Source organism: Symphalangus syndactylus, chromosome 11 (genome assembly GCF_028878055.3).
Source record: "Symphalangus syndactylus isolate Jambi chromosome 11, NHGRI_mSymSyn1-v2.1_pri, whole genome shotgun sequence".
NCBI lineage: Eukaryota > Metazoa > Chordata > Mammalia > Primates > Hylobatidae > Symphalangus > Symphalangus syndactylus.
The window spans coordinates 48,895,362-48,911,130 of NC_072433.2; the positions used below are offsets into that span (position 1 = coordinate 48,895,362).

The window sequence follows — 15,769 nt, forward strand, 5'->3', positions numbered from 1 at the left end:
AATAAATATTGCTTGTGACAACTACCCTGGTCATAGCAAGGTTAACAGAAGACCATGCGTTAAGAATTGCTTTTCATATTTTGCACTTGATCTGCAATGAAGTGGTTATTATTACTTGGACATGAAGAAGTGGAAACTCACCCAAGTTAAGAAACTTGCCCAAAAGCACACAGCTGGTAAAGTGGAAGAAAGGGGCAGAGTCTCCTGTTCTCGCTGTGGTGGGAATGTGTGAAAGGAGTTTGGGGTTTCTGCCAAATGCATGTATTCCTGGATTTGGGCAAGGTGGAAAATGACTTGTGGGCTTTGCTCCATGCTGCTCTGGGAAGCCGTCTCAAGGTATTTCAGAACTCACCTCAAGATTAAGAGACAAGGGACCGCTGCCCTGTCTCAGGAGAACGGAAGCAGACAGGAGCCTGGCAAGATGGTCCTGGAATAAGGGAGATTTGTGTCTGTCTGAGCAGTGGGTATTGGGAGAAGCTGGTGGATGATTTTACATTCAAAAGTCTCCATCCCTTTGATCCATGTTAGCATAGCAGGCTTCTCCTCTTGTCATTTGAATTTCCAAGGAGAAGTTTGAATCCATTGTTCATATTTCCTACTCTAAAAAATAAACGGAACTAGAGGCACAGTTCTATACCTCTAGACACTGGCTTAAGCCTGCTGTCAGGCCTTGAATTGCCAGCTTCTCATATCCCGGGACTCCAATGCAGGGCTGCAGGGAGAGAGAAGGGTCAGGCTCAGGCATGAGACCCATCACTACAGCAGGCTCCCCTAGTCCCCAAATGAGTCTGCATGGTGCAGAAAAGCAACAGAGAAGCATAAACTCAATGTAGCCGAGTGAACTGGCTTCCTTCCTATGGTGGGATCCTGGGTACAGCATGGAAGCTGAAAATGACAAGTGGGAAAGACTCGATGAGCAAGCACAGGGAGGCCAGCAGAGAGCAAAGCCAGGTCCCAGGCCCTGGGCATGGATTCAGCAACTGGTTTTTGTCTAAAAGCAAGACGGAGACATCACAACCAAAGCCAGGTGGCCCGTAAAGGGGCGATGAGCACCAGACAGGAAGGAGCTCAGGAGCCTCCCTGACGCTGAGCCTGGTGCTCCCAGGCCTCCCTAGGTAACAGGCTGACTTTCCTGAAGCCTAGTCTGACCCCCGCATTGACTGCCTAAACCCCATCACAAGCTGCTCACTGTCCTCCTGGTTAGCCCCACACTTCCCAATAAGGTCCCCAAGACCCCTTGTAAAGAAGCCCCTGCTAAACTCCCTAGCCAGAACTGCTACTTTTTTCATCTCCAACCAGCACAAAGTATTTTTTCTTGTTGTTGTTTTTTGAAACAGGGTCTCACTCTGTTGCCCAGGCTGGAGTGCAGTGGCACTATTACCGCTTATTACAGCCTCCACATCCTGGGCTCAAGTGCTCCTCCTGCCTCAGCCTCCCAAATACCTGGGACCACAGGCATGCACCATTGCACACTGCCAGTGTTTTTAGGTGTTGAGCCACCACTTCCAGCCCCAAGGTATTTTAAATTCCTGAACTCACGTGCTTTTTTATTTTCCGGTTTTGTACCCTCTGGTTCCTACACCTGGGGCGTTGCTCACATTTCCCTTTTCACCCTTTAAGTTGCAGCTCTGACTACACTTTCTCTGGGAAGCTGACGCTCAGGCCCAAATGTGGCTGGCTGCCCCTCCTGTGACTCCTCCACTGCTGGGCCCACCTGGAGCTGGAGTCTGTCACCATGCAACTGCCTCCTGTGTCTGCTGTCCTCTACAGACTCCTGTGCCACCCAGAGCCTGTGACCTGTGCACCATTTATTTTCCTGAATATTTAGCTCAATGCCTATGTTTGTGGAAAGAAGGAGGAAACGGAGGGAGGAATGAAAGTGGGAGGAAGGAAGGAAGAAATGAAGGAAGGAAGTTAAGGACTAGCCCAGTGGCTGGCACCCGGAAGAGTGACAGATCAGCCCCACCAGAATGTGGGGAGAGTCAAAGGGACTCTGTCCTCCCTTCCTGCCTCCCAGTTGACTCAGCACCTAGATCCTGGGTGGGGGAGCCCATGGAGGGAAGCATCAGCTGCAAGGCCGGGTAGAGGGGCAGCAACAGGGGGACCAGGTGATAAAGAGACTCTCAGCCTCTCTGTAGGATTGACCAGGCATGTGGTAGTGCCTGGAAGTGGGGAAAGTTGCTACAGCTGAAGAAGTCTTGGAAGGCAGCATTTTGGCATCACTGTGTTTCTCCATCCTTCTTCCTCTAAAGGGGGTGTGTGTCTATCCAATTCCTCCCACAAGACTCATGTGTCCTCCTCCAGGTGAGGAAAGCCTGGCAGACTCTAGCATGACTGGGAGTAAAGGTGGCCGGGCAATCTCAGCACCAGGAATGCACATTCACACCACGAGACAGGGCAGGGGCTAGGTCCGTTCCCGGCAGGGAGATGCACCAGCCTCAGGCTTCCTGGAATTCACATCTGCCTGACCAGCTGATGGCAGAGAGTCACGGCGACTCAAAGGACTGAATATTCAGCTGCGATGTTTGATGCTAGGTGTGGTGCACGTCACAGGTGAGCAAAACCAAAGGAACTGGAAAAGCTTCACATTTGAGTTTAGCGTTATCCCTGAGTTGTTGTTACAGGCAGGAGCTTGAGGTGTAGACGGTATCAGCTACAGGCCAGGTTGTGTCTCTAAGCCAGATGAGCGTCCTCATCCTTAAGGAGTCATCTTCCTCTAATCCTGTGGTTCTCAGCCCCATCTCGGCTGATTTTGAAAAGTAAATATTACGCCAAGGCACCTCCTACAGTGACCTGACTTCCTTGTCTGGGGTGGATCTTTAGCTGTTTCTATTAAGATACCTCATTGTGCTCATTCTGCGTCCAGAGCTCAGAACCATTGCTTGAAGCACTGAGTTGTGGTTCTTCCTGAGCAAAGTGTTTCTGAGTCCTCCTATGTGTTGTGAGCATTGCCCGGAACTGAGGCCCTGCTGCGGGTCATGGTCTTCTGCTGTGGTCACCTCCATGTAAAAGGTGATGCCCTCTCTCCAGGAGCTCACAGGAGGGTTGCCGTGGACCACAGTGACCCTCCCCTGACCACAAGTTCCTTCAAACTCCCTCACACTTTTGTATGAGACCTATGCAGTACAAACAGAACATTTTACCAAAGTTTCTGGTGATTTCATATAAGAAGGGCAACAAATTAAAGTCTGGAAAATTTATGCTTTTCCCAGATTCCAAAAGGGAAGTTTCTTTGCTTAGGTCCTTTAAAAGGCCAGTGGGCTCTTACATGTTCCAGCCTCAGTCTCTTGACCCCAAGTTGTCCTCCTCCTTCATTCACCCTCCTTCTCTGCTTGGGAGTGCAGTCTTGCTTCACTGCTCTCCTTCACTACCTCCCTCCCACCTGCCAGCAGTGAGGACACCACTTTATTGTTCCAGCACCTCTTTCCCTTCTTTTAAACAGGCTGGAGCAGTCACTGAGAACAGCAGCAGGAATATCATGGGTATCTAGTGACACCCAAGCTCCAGAGAACATTAAGCCTGAGGGGCTGAGCTCTCCAAAATGCCTTGTCTACTGGGTACTGGTCCAACCCTCAGGCTGTCTCCATGCATGCCTATGAGGGTGAGGGCAGACAAGCTTATTTCTTAGCTCATGAACCTGTTAGAACATTTGTAAATCTCCCCAGGACAAATGTTAGGTTCTGAGGACTGTACAGTCTCAACCCCAAGTGAAGAAAGAAATAGTTCCCTGATTACTGAGATGCTTCTCACTTCCCCAAGAGCTAGGATCTCATTGTTCATGAAAGTAGCATTTGATTTCTTTCCTGATCCACCTTATGCCTTCTTGGACCATTAAGGCACACTGTCACCCTCTTTTTGTATCTCAGGAGGTGTTGAGCCTGGATTCTTCAAGTTAGGATCAAATTAAATATTTTTTTCTGCCTGGAAAAAAGCATAAAAAGGTAAGAAGAAGTTGGAACCTTGAAAAAAGAATAAATAGAATGCAAGGGTAGGGAAATAAACAGCTATCTCACTTATTTGGCTGAGTAGCCTTTATGGAAATAAAAATAGAGAAAAAGACTTCCTTTGCAAAGAGGCTGTCCCCAGAAAATGGATAAATGCCAAAAACCACCTCTGTGCACATGCTTATATCAGAGATGAATAGAGAAGAGGAGGGTATTGATTTCCACTGCTATGATCTTCCATCTCCAAATAAAGAGAATTCAATATATTTTGGAGAAAAACTAAAACACATTTTTGGTTTGCCATTGCACAGAATGGTATGAGGAACTCACAGCTTGACTTAAAGCAGATGCCAAGTTTTGAGGTTGAATTAATGGGCAACTGCTCAAAGATGTGATAGTCTTAAATATACTCTGAGATCTGAAATTAAGGAAGAGAAAAAAATAGTACATTGATTTTATAAGCAAAGGAACTACAAACACTAAAGAAAAACAATTAACAACATGACAATAGTAAGTCATTACCTATCACTTTGAATGTAAATGGATTAAATTTTCTAATCAAAACATGTAAAGTGGTTGAATGTATAAAAAATCAAGGTCCAACTATATGCTGTCTACAAGAGACTCACTTTAGCTAGAAGGCCTCACATAGGCTGAAAGGAAAGGGATGGGAAAAATATTCCATGCAAATGGTAACCAAAAAGAGCAAGAGTGGCTGTTCCTACATCAGATAAAAGAGACTTTAAGTCAAAAACTGTAACAAGAGACAAATAAAGTTATTATATAATGATAAAGTGGTCAATTCATCAAGAAAATAATACAATTATAAATACGTAAAGCAAAGATTTACAGAACTGAAAGGAGTAACAGCAATTCTGTAGTAGCAGAGACTTCAACACCCCACTTTCAACATTGGATAGGTCATCTAGAAAGAAACACAATAAAGAAACAATGGATTTGAACAACACTAAAGACCAAATGGAGCTGACAGATGTATACTGAACATACTATTCAACAGCAGAATATACATTCTTCTCAAGGGCACGTAGAATATTCTCCAGGGTAGATAACATGTTAGGCCACAAAACAAGTTAATAAATTTAAGAAGATTAACATCATATGAAGTATGTTTTACCAACCACAATTGTGTGAAACTAGAAATGTGTGTGTGTATGTAGGACTTTGTGTCTTTTTCTGTAAAGATGGAGGGATAAGATGTATTCTAGATGTGAGGAAGAGAGAGAAGAACATAACAGCTCTAATGTTCTGACATAAGAATACGTGGCTCTGATCTGGGATTTCCCTGAAGTTTGTGTCAGCAGGACTTGTGGATCTAGATATTATGACATCACAGAACTTCACAAAGGCCATATTGAACTAAAAATTGGCCAGTGTCCTGGACCCAAGATACAACCTGATGGTAAAAGAACATAATTTCTCTGTTTTAGGGAAGATCTCAAAATAAAATCAAGCATCATTCAAGTGGTTCCCCAAAGTCCATCAGAGCCAGGCCAGTGAGAGATAGTAAGGAATTGGGTACTGCAATGCATTGCAACACTCATATTCTATGTAAAGAAGCTGTCCCCAACCTTTTTGGCACCAGGGACTAGCTTTGTAGAAGACAATTTTTCCATGGACCAAGGTGGGGGAGATGGTTTTGGAATGATTCAAGTGCATTACATTTATTGTGCACTTTATTATTACATTGTAAGATACAGTGAAATAATTATACAACTCATCATAGTGTAGAATCAGTGGGAGCCCTGAGCTTGTTTTCCTGCAACTAAAGAGCTCTATCTGGGGGTGATAGGATAGAGTGACAGATCATCAGGCATTAGATTCTTATAAGAAACATGCAACCTAGATCCCTGGCACACACAGTTCACAATAGGGCTCCCACTCCTATAAGAATCTAATGCTGCCACTTATCTGACAGGAGGTGGGGCTGAGGTGGTAAAGCGAGTGATGAGGGGCAGCTGTAAATACAGATGAAGCTTTGCTCACTTGCCTGTCACCCACCTCATGCTGTGTGGTGTGGTTCCTAACAGTCCAGGGACTGGTACTGGTCCATGGCCCAGAGGTTGGGGACCTGTGATGTAATGGGACAAGAGATTTTTGGATAAATCTTAGTGTTACATGTAGAAATGTGAGCCCTGATGGTTTAATCACTGAATTTTTCTGAAGAAGTCAGAAGGCTGGATTTTTATACAAAATTTTTATTTTTTAAATGTTGACACCTAATATCAAAATACGTTGATGGACTATATTTTACTCATGGGTTTCCAATTCAAGACTCTGGTTTAGATGCGGGAATCAGCTTGACTCAATTCAATGAACCATGAAGACTTAGACCTGTAATGACCTCAGAAATCCATGATTCCTTTCCCTTTTGTAGGCAGAATAAAAAATGGAAGGGCTAGACTTGGTCAACAGTTAGCCTAAATTTACATAGTAAATTTGTAAAAAAAAAAAACTGGGACTGAAACATAGGTCTCTAAATCTCTTCCATTCTTTGCATTATACCTCACTATATTAGTTATCCATTGCTACATAACAAATTATCCCAAAACTTAGTGGATGAAAACAGGAAACATTGTTACCTCACACATTCTCTGGATTGTAGAAACCAGGCATGGCTCAGCCGGGTGCTTCTAGATCAAGCTCAGTCATGAAGTTGCAGTTAAGCTGTCAGCCAGGGCTGCAGTTTTATCTGAAGCCTACACAGGGAAGGATCTACTTCCCTAACTCACTCACATGGTTATTGGAGGGAGTTAGTTCCCTGTGGGCTGGTATATTAAGAGCCTTAGCGACTCCATAGCTGTTGGCCAGAGAATCTCCTCAGTTCATTGCCTTGTAGGTCTCTCCATAGGGCAACTCAAAACACGGCAGCTGGCTTCCATAAGAGCAAGAAGAGTGAGAAGGCATCCAAAACTGAACCCGCAGCCTTTTTATAGCTTACTCTCATGACTTCTGAGATTAAGTTATAATCTATTGCTTCACAGACTTATAATCTATTTATTAGAAAACAGTGAATGAGGTCAGCTCGTAATCAAAAGGAGTGGCTTACACCAGAGCACGAATAACATCATTTCACAAAGACAGGATCCCTGGCAGCCATCATAGAGGCTGCCTGCCACACTCAGTGTCTCACAAATTTATGCCAGGGGTCAGAAAACTATGGACTACAGGCTAAATCCAGTTGCCACCCAGTTTTATAAATAAATTTTTATTGGAACAAAGCCATGCCCATTTGTTTATGTATTGTTTATGACTGCTTCTGTACTACACCTGCAGAATTAAGTATTTGCAACAGAAGCCACATGGCCAGCAATGCCTAGAAATATTTACTGTCTAGCCCTTTACAGAAAAGCTATGCTGGCCCCTAATATAGGCAATCATAAAACCTCTTGAAAAATATGGAAGAGGAGATTGAGTCAGAGATGTCAAATGCATCATTTTTTTGAATTTTTCTTGGTGCTCTAGCACCATAAATACAATGCCATGTAATTTTATAAGGCAGTTAGCTGGACATTCTCAAAACAGGAGTAGCCCTGTAGTCTGAGCCAACTGGGTGAGGTGTGGCTTCCATTCCCCAAGCCCTCTCTCATTTATTCTCCACCACATATAATCATTTACCTTTCCACTGGGAAACCCCACACCGAAAACCTTTGACAGAAACGTGGATATAAAATATAACTACAATAACCTGAATAATAAAGCAAGTAGTTAGCATAATCTGTGAGCCTGATGGTCCTGGGCTTCAAATTTTAGAAAGTTATTTCATTTATCTTAGCCTTAGTTTCCTAATCTGTTTTTTTTTTTTTTTTTTTTTTTGAAACAGAGTTTTGCTGTCACCCAGGCTGGAGTGCAATGGCGTGATCTCGGTCCACTGCAACCTCCACCTCCCAGGTTCAAGCAACTTTTCTGCCTCAGCCTCCCAAGTAGCTAAGATTACAGGTGCCCACCGCCACTTCTAGCTAATTTTTGTATTTTCAGTAGACACAGGGTTTCACCATGTTTGCCAGGCTGCTCTCAAACCCCTGACCTCAGGTGATCCACCCACCTTGACCTCCCAAAGTGTTAGGATTACAGGTGTGAGCCACTGTGCCTCTTCCTTATCCTTAAGTAAAAATTTTGATACCTACTTTATGCCTTTTTCTGTCAGAGAAATGCATTAAAGCACCAACTGCCATGCCAGGTACATATTAACAGCTCCATAGATACCAGCCACCATGTGCAAATCATTTAATAGTCATCCATGGCCTATTACCACATCAGTCAATAGGTTCATTTCAATTACCAGTTCTGAAGAAAGGATAGTGGCAGATGACCTGTTTTAACAAAAAAGTCCCCTGGGTCAAACCTTTTGCCTTGGATGCATCACTTCCCCACCTCAGCTGGCAGCCCATTGATGAGTTGACCTCATGATTGTTTTGTAAGAGCCACCTGTACCCTAAAAGTCCTCCCTGAGGAAGCAGCCAGCAGAACTGTGTAGGCTGGTGGCCAGAGGTAGTATAGGGTGTGTTTTCACTGGGACAGAGCTATGATTAAATAGAAAGAACCAGGTTGGAGTATCACAGTGTAAACAGAAGGTGAGACACTATTATGCACTTAATTCTATTTGTGGTGAAAATATTGCTGCCAAATGGGTAGAAAAATGTCTTTAGGGTAGCCCTACATGAATTTCTCATACACTTACCCCTCCTTGATTTTGCCCATAGGACTTAGGAGAGTCAGCCCCCATCTTGTCAGGCATGATTTTAGAAACTCTGGGAAAGGCATGCAACCCCACATCACTGCTAAGCCTATAGATTCCTAAACTAGTTTGAGCCTGTTTAAAAAAGATGACATATGTTAAGCCTGGCTCTCTCTCCATAGCATGTCTCCCTCAGTGCCTGCTGGTATCACCACTTTAATTCTAGTTAATGGGACTGCCACCTACCCTGTCCCCTGAACAGTATCCCTAGCCTGCCTCTTCTCTTAATTCCTTCTCTCATGTTCTACCATTGTATTAACTCTTGATGCCTTCTTCTAGATGGCTCTGGCACTCAGGTCTGCCTCTTTCTCCCACTGGCATCTGAAACACAGCAGCCCTGAGTTCAGCTCTTGGTCTTCTGGCCTTCAGTCTTATAAGCCTCTGCCCCACCCTCCATATCATATTTGCACTAAAGCACGATATCAGCATTCCTAAAGGCAAGGGTTACTGGGGGCCATTGCAGTGGCTGCCTGCCACACTCAGTATCTCACGAATTTACTTATGTTTTGTTAAACCATAAGTGTGTTCAGATTGTTCTCATGTTGTAAATCGTTTGTTGTCTTTGCATTAGCTGCTAGTGTTCTCTCCCTATTTCCTTGCTCTTCTGGAATTATTTCTTCTTTGTGATATTCATCCTGAGCATCCTAGGAGATACTCTAGGATTTGAAAATAATCCTTATGATCTAAAGGGTGAAAGCAACATAAGACTTGAGTATATACTTTCTCATTAACATAAGGACATAAATGAAAAGATACCATCTACTAAAGATAATAAGAAATGTTCACAAATAGTATATGGCATTCATTATGGAACTTGGTAGAAGCTCCAAGTGTTATGCAAAATGTGCTCTGCAGAACTGCAGAGGAGGGAGGGATCACTTTCAACTGGGGTGATTGGGATGATGAGGAGCTGGTATTTGGGTTGGTCTCTGAAAATTATGCAAACTACTTTGTAGAAAAATTGGCTGATGCCTGGCCAGGCATGGTGACTCATGCCTGTAAACCCAGTAGTTTGGGAGCCCAAGGAGGGCAGGTCCCTGGATGTCAGGAGTTCAAGACCAGCCTGGCAAACATGGTGAAACACTGTCTCTACTAAAAATACAAAAATTAGCTGGGCATGGTGGCACAAACTTTTAGTCCCAGCTATTTGGGAGGCTGAGGTGGAAGAAACGCTTGAACCCGAGAGGTGAAGGTTGCAGTGAGCCAAGATTGTGCCACTTCACTCCTGCCTGGGAGACAGGGTGAGATTCTGTCTCAAAAAAAAAAAAAAAAAAAAAAAAGAAGAGTCAGAAAGAATCTAGTTTCCAGCCTCTATCACCAAGCAATTTGGAGAGTGAAGTTGATATTTACAGAAAAAGAGAAGAGGTACAAGGTATTAATGTTGTCAAGATGGTAAAGATCTTCAAGTGATGTAAAGATTGGTTGAGAACATTGGGGAAATGGTCCAGACTAGAGATGAAGATGGAAGGTAGCCACATGCAGGCATAGATAACCACATCCCAAAGATTGTATGAAGCCAGCAGAGGCCCACGAGTAAGCATCTGGAATACAGTTAGGAGCATGGGAGCATCAACTGGCCTTTCCCCACTTCTGAAATGCAGATACGTGTATCAACATTACTAAATTACTGCATGATTCAAATGAAATAAATGCAAGTAAATTGCTTAGCACAGTGTCTAGAACATAATATGTGCTCAATAAATCTGTTACGATGACGTGATGATGATCGTGAGGAGGAGGATCATTATCATCATCATCATTATGATGGCCATGAAAATGTTAAATTTTTGAAGATGCTCCCTTTTGGGGAATTCAGGGACAGGAGAAGGAAGAAAAGTTCCATGAAGATTCAAAGGCAGTAATGGGAAGGATAGGAGGAGAAAATGGAAAGCGGATATCTGTTATATCGTGTTACTGTCAGCTTGCATCTTTTTCCATTAGACTGGGAAATAGTGAAAATTCAGAGACTAGAGAGTAAATACTGTTTATCTTTCTTTCCTGCACAGCACCAGGTCCTAAAACCCTAATACAGTGCAGATGTCCATGAAGTTCTCTGGACGTTGAATTGAAATGGAGGAATAGGTTTCTGAAAGTGGCCTTACAAGGCACATATTGCAAAGTGGTCAGGTTGGAAGATTACAGACAAAAAACTCATTGAGCTGGGGATGTAAAAGGCTTGGCTGAACTTAGGAAGAGTAGTTTGGACGGATTTCTTGAGATGCTAGGATGCAATGAGTTTAGGGACAATGGGCTGATGGAAAAGGGTACACAGCTAAGTATAGACCACTACACATGAGTGTAGACCACCAGCAGGCAAGGGATGGCTCTGAGAGCACATAGAGGAATGACTGGCCATGCTGGCTTCAGGTCACAATGCTGCCATTCACTGCAGCATGTCACTGAACCTCTCTGAGCGTCAGTGTCCTCATCTATAAAATTAGAAAAATGTCTGCCTTTATTTGTAGAACTTATATAATGGTGGTTGTGACAAGATTAATGGCTGCAAAGGGGAATGGCTGAGCCAACCTTCATCTTAGACTATGTTAAGATGAAGAAGAGTTGACACCCTGGATTCCCGTGCTGGGAACTCATGCCAGAGTCTTGATATTGTTAACCGAGGGTCACGTGGGTGATACTTGGGTGATACATGGGTCACATGGTAATTTACAATGTACAAGTCAATTTGACACCATTAACTCATAGGGCTTTCACTGTGACCTAAACAGGAAATGTACTGCTCTCTCTGCTTTGTTGCTGAGTTACAGATGCTCACAGAGCTTAGGTAATTCATTCAGGTAAGCCCATGCCATACATGGTAGGGTGAGCGATAGCCCAGTGAGACCTCACTTCAGACCTGGTGTTTGTCTTCCACATAGCTCTGTCCTTAAGCCAAAAACTTGGACCAATCACATCTCTGCTCCACATTTTAAGAACAGGATTTAAAAACTAATAATTAAAGGAAAGTCTGACATGAACAAAGGTGATAAATAACTAAAGTTTCTCTTCCTCACTCAACCTAATCAAAATTGTAGAAATGCTGGCTGTGAGAGCTACAAGGAAACCAAGCACATGGGTATAAAAATTTGCAGGATCTGTAGTTCCAAGTGCTGTGACTCAGAGCCCAGGGGCAGGGAGTGACAAGACTCAGCTCTTGTTAATGCTGTAAGGCTACAGACACATGAATCTATTCACCCAACTATTAGACAGTACATGTGTAATTGTTATCATTTGAGAGGCTAAAAGTATTTACGACATAAAAAGGATTATAAAGAGATTAAAAAGAGGGCAACTCAGAGTTATCATGGCTCCCTGGAGTAGAGAAGTAAATTACACAGTCTCTCTCTTCTATTGTTTGAAATTTCACCATAAAAATGCATTACTTTTATAATTTTCTTAAAACACATAAGTCCCCCCCAAAACTGATTTTGTGAATGAGGAGTATGTCCAATGTTGAAAAGGCTGATTGTCACAGCCCAATCTCCGATTCCAGGACCCAAATTAGTTGACAAGAAAAAGGGGCGCTTTTTCCTACCCAAGGAACCTTCATGAAATAGTGGTGTTGTCATAAAAATGCCTCCCAGTCTGTGAAGGAACAGGTTAGACCAGGGGTTCACCTGTGGAAGTCTATTCTCCATGTGGAAAAGCAAGTCATCTCCAGTGTCTGACTATCTGCACTCCAGGCTGAGAGCTGGTGCTAATCCTCTACAACACCCAATGCCATCGTTATCTCTGACATAGTAAGACTGTGAAGTCAGCACCCATCCCACCCACACTCACCTCCTTCCCCCATTTATGAATATCTCCAATTGCTTTGTCTCAAATCATGAACTTAAGAGGAAAGTTAGATTTTAAAAAGAAGCATCTACATATCTAAAGTCTTAAATCTGCTGATTGATCTCCACTCTTGGCTCAGAGAGTTATCTTCAAGTTATGATGAGTTATCTTTCTTCTACATTTCTGCAGCCCTGTGCTTGAACTCTTCCTATGACTACCATTATAATCCATCCTAAATTTATCATCTGACTGTCTGCCCATCTACCTGGCCCTACATGGAGCTTCTGGAGAGAAAAAACCAAGACTGGTCCCTCTTGATATCTCATCCACTTCACCCTCACCTACACTGAAAACATGATTGTTGTTCCTTCCTATAGTATGTGTTCAGAGTTTGCTTACTGAATCTGACAGGTGTGGTGCACCCTAATTCTGAACACACACTCCCAAAACTAACACACCCTTGATACTTAGTGGATCCGTTATAATTGCATTCAAATGAAGTAGCAGCTAGGAGACATCACGGTGACTTCAGCTCCCAATTGAATTGTCATTGACTTACTTAGCTCCCAATTGATAGTCAACCAAATACAACCCATCCATTGGATTCCTGAACATTTAAATTTAATAGCTGTTTTTTTTTTTTCTTTTTTAGCATTTTCCCTCTAAACATTGAATCTATATCCAGGGGAAATCATCTGGCCCCTGGACTGCCTTGAATGCTCCTGAGTCAAGAGTAACTTGAGGTCTTAAATGTCTATTCTGAAGCCCCTTTTTTGCACAGGGACAGTCATTGACCAGCAGGAGATGCCAGTCTATTAAATCTATCATCCCAGCATCCCCTTTCTCTGATGAAGTAAAATTAAACACCATCTTTACTCATAAATTTGGTAGGTTTTAGACAATGATGAAGAATCTGACATGGGCCACACACAGTGGCTCATACCAGTAATCCCAGCAATTTAGGAGGCTGAAGCAGGAGGATTGCTTGAGCCCAGGAGTTCACATCTGGGCTCAAAACCATTCTGGGCAGCATAGACCCCACTTTATTTTCTACAGCAAATTTAAAATTTAACCATGTGTGGAGGCATGCATTTGTGGTCCCAGCTATTCAGGGGGCTGAAGTGGGAGGACCTCTTGAGCCTGACAGCTCAAGCTGCTGTGAGCTGTAATCATGCCACTGCACTCCAGCCTGCACAACAAAGTGAGACTCTGTCTCTCAAAAAGAAAATAAAAATGAAAGAATGAGACACGTTTCACTCAAATTATAACACCCCATCATAGGCCAAGAGCCAGGCCGTCAGCTAACCTTGAATGTAGCCCATTTTCCTCCCTTACCTCACTACCAAAAAGCCAGTCCTATTGCTAGATATTGAATATGTCCAGGGCTGGATTTATTTGGTCCCCAGGAGGGTCTTAGACTCTCCCAGCATTTTAGGAAGAGGAAAAAGTCTCCAAAGTAGCAAAGTACGGACAAGTTAGCCCCCGGCCACATGCCCTGAGACTACTCCTCAAAGGGGGCATTCTTGCCCACACCAGCCCTATCCGTAGTCACAACCCAATCCAACCCACAACCAGAGAAGCCCCTGGAGCCCAGAGAGCACCGGGACAGCCACACATCCAAAGGGAGCTCTGCCTTACCATTGGGTTCCTAATTAACTGAGTGAGTGGGTGTGTTCTGCATGGTGAGAGGCATTGGTATGAGGCATCAGGAAACATGTCATGGTGTCATCACTGTAACATGACAAGAATTGCAGCCATGGCTGGAACCTTTATAAAGTGACCAAGCACATCTTCCCATCCAGTCTCAGCGTGGGGTGAAGCCTGGCAGCTGTGAGGATCCATTATCTTCTGTTTGCTTTACTCTTCCTGTTTTTGATGCCTGTTCCATGTAAGATGGGCTGGGAAATCGAAGGATTGAGCTAATTGAGAATATGTAATTCAGAGTCAGTATTTCTCCATCCTTCAGAGTGCTTTAGACCAAGCAGGTTTGTTGTATGGGAACTAGGCATCACCATTTTTTTTTCAGGCAAGAATCATTAAGAGGCCAGGTGCGGTGGCTCATGCCTGTAATCCCAACACTTTGGGAGGCCGAGGTGGGTGGAATACGAGGTCAGGAGTTCAAGACCAGGTTGGCCAAGATGGTGAAACCCTGTCTTTCCTAAAAATACAAAAATTAGCTGTGTACGGTGGCGGGCACCTGTAATCCCAGCTACTCAGGAGGCTGAGGCAGAGAATTGCTTGAACCTGGCAGGCAGAGGTTGCAGTAAGCCGACATCACGCCACTGCACCCCAGCCTGGGCGACAGGGTGAGAGTCCATCTCAAAAAAAAAAAAAATCATTAAGAAACTAAATTGCTCCCCAAAGCTATCTATCTCTTTCCCCACCTCTTCAAGGGAAGATTGTTATACCTGCTGATGAGAGATGAATCAGACATAAAATTGTAATACAGCAGGGAAGATGGATTTACTGAGAATAGAAGCACAGGCTCCTGTTTTACTAAGTGCAGTGGTTGGAGGTGGACTGTTTGGGCTGCCTCTGAGGACGCCACAGCCTCAGCACCCCCACTGTTCCTGCAGCAGTCACAGGGTCACACCACTTCCCCAGTGCCACTGTGGGTCCACAGCTGAGCTGCAGCCTTAGAAACATTGTCTATGGGTTTTTTAGTCATACATTTATTTTCCTCCCGATTTTATAGAAAAAGGAAAAAGAAAAGAATACGAGAAAAGCAACAGATGAGTTATTTGAGGAATTCCAGAAGCCTTGTACGTGTACCAAAAGCCTTCCTAAAACCTTTCTATGTGTGCTATTTTGTCAGTGCAGGTCATGGAGGAATCATAAACACATTACAGAAATATTATTGCAGAGTCAGAGGCAGCCGGTGTGCTGTGCTCTGCTGCCTTCCAAAGGAGGAACAGATTGGCAAGTGCTCAATGTGTGGCTGAAAATGCTGCTGAAGAAAGAAATAAAAACCCTGAAACATGACGAGATTGTTGTAAAGTGTGGAAATGCCTTCTTGAAGTTTATAAAAGTAAAATCAAATTAAATTTTTTTTCAAAAAAAATTAGGAGTTTGATTTTTTTTTAATCTGGCTATTTTGGTAGTTGTTTCCAAACAGGCAACTCAGAAAGTCTTAAGGACTCACCTTTCATTCAAAGAAAGTAGAATCTCTGGAGAAATCTAGAAGGGAGCCTGACCTTATTATCTAAGAGTTACCAGATTCTATTCCTCCTTTGTGAACGTTATACCCCAGTGAAGTTGGACTCTTCACTCTCTTGAAATATGCCCTTTGCTTTCA

The 15,769-nt window shown here is 43.5% G+C and overlaps 1 protein-coding gene and 1 long non-coding RNA gene across 2 annotated transcripts; both read left to right on the top strand.

Moving 5' to 3' along the window:
- The first annotated feature begins 7,779 nt into the window (after window positions 1-7,779).
- On the top strand, window positions 7,780-9,040 carry LOC134731785 (uncharacterized). Its single transcript, XR_010114373.1, has 3 exons — window positions 7,780-7,853; window positions 8,110-8,142; window positions 8,980-9,040. It is a non-coding gene; the product is annotated as an uncharacterized lncRNA (long non-coding RNA).
- Window positions 9,041-10,139: 1,099 nt separating this feature from the next.
- On the top strand, window positions 10,140-15,440 carry LOC134731770 (beta-defensin 103A-like). The gene is given in 3 exon segments (XM_063612588.1): window positions 10,140-10,168; window positions 14,295-14,362; window positions 15,295-15,440. Coding segments are annotated over 3 exon segments (243 nt in total).
- The last annotated feature ends 329 nt before the right edge of the window (window positions 15,441-15,769 follow it).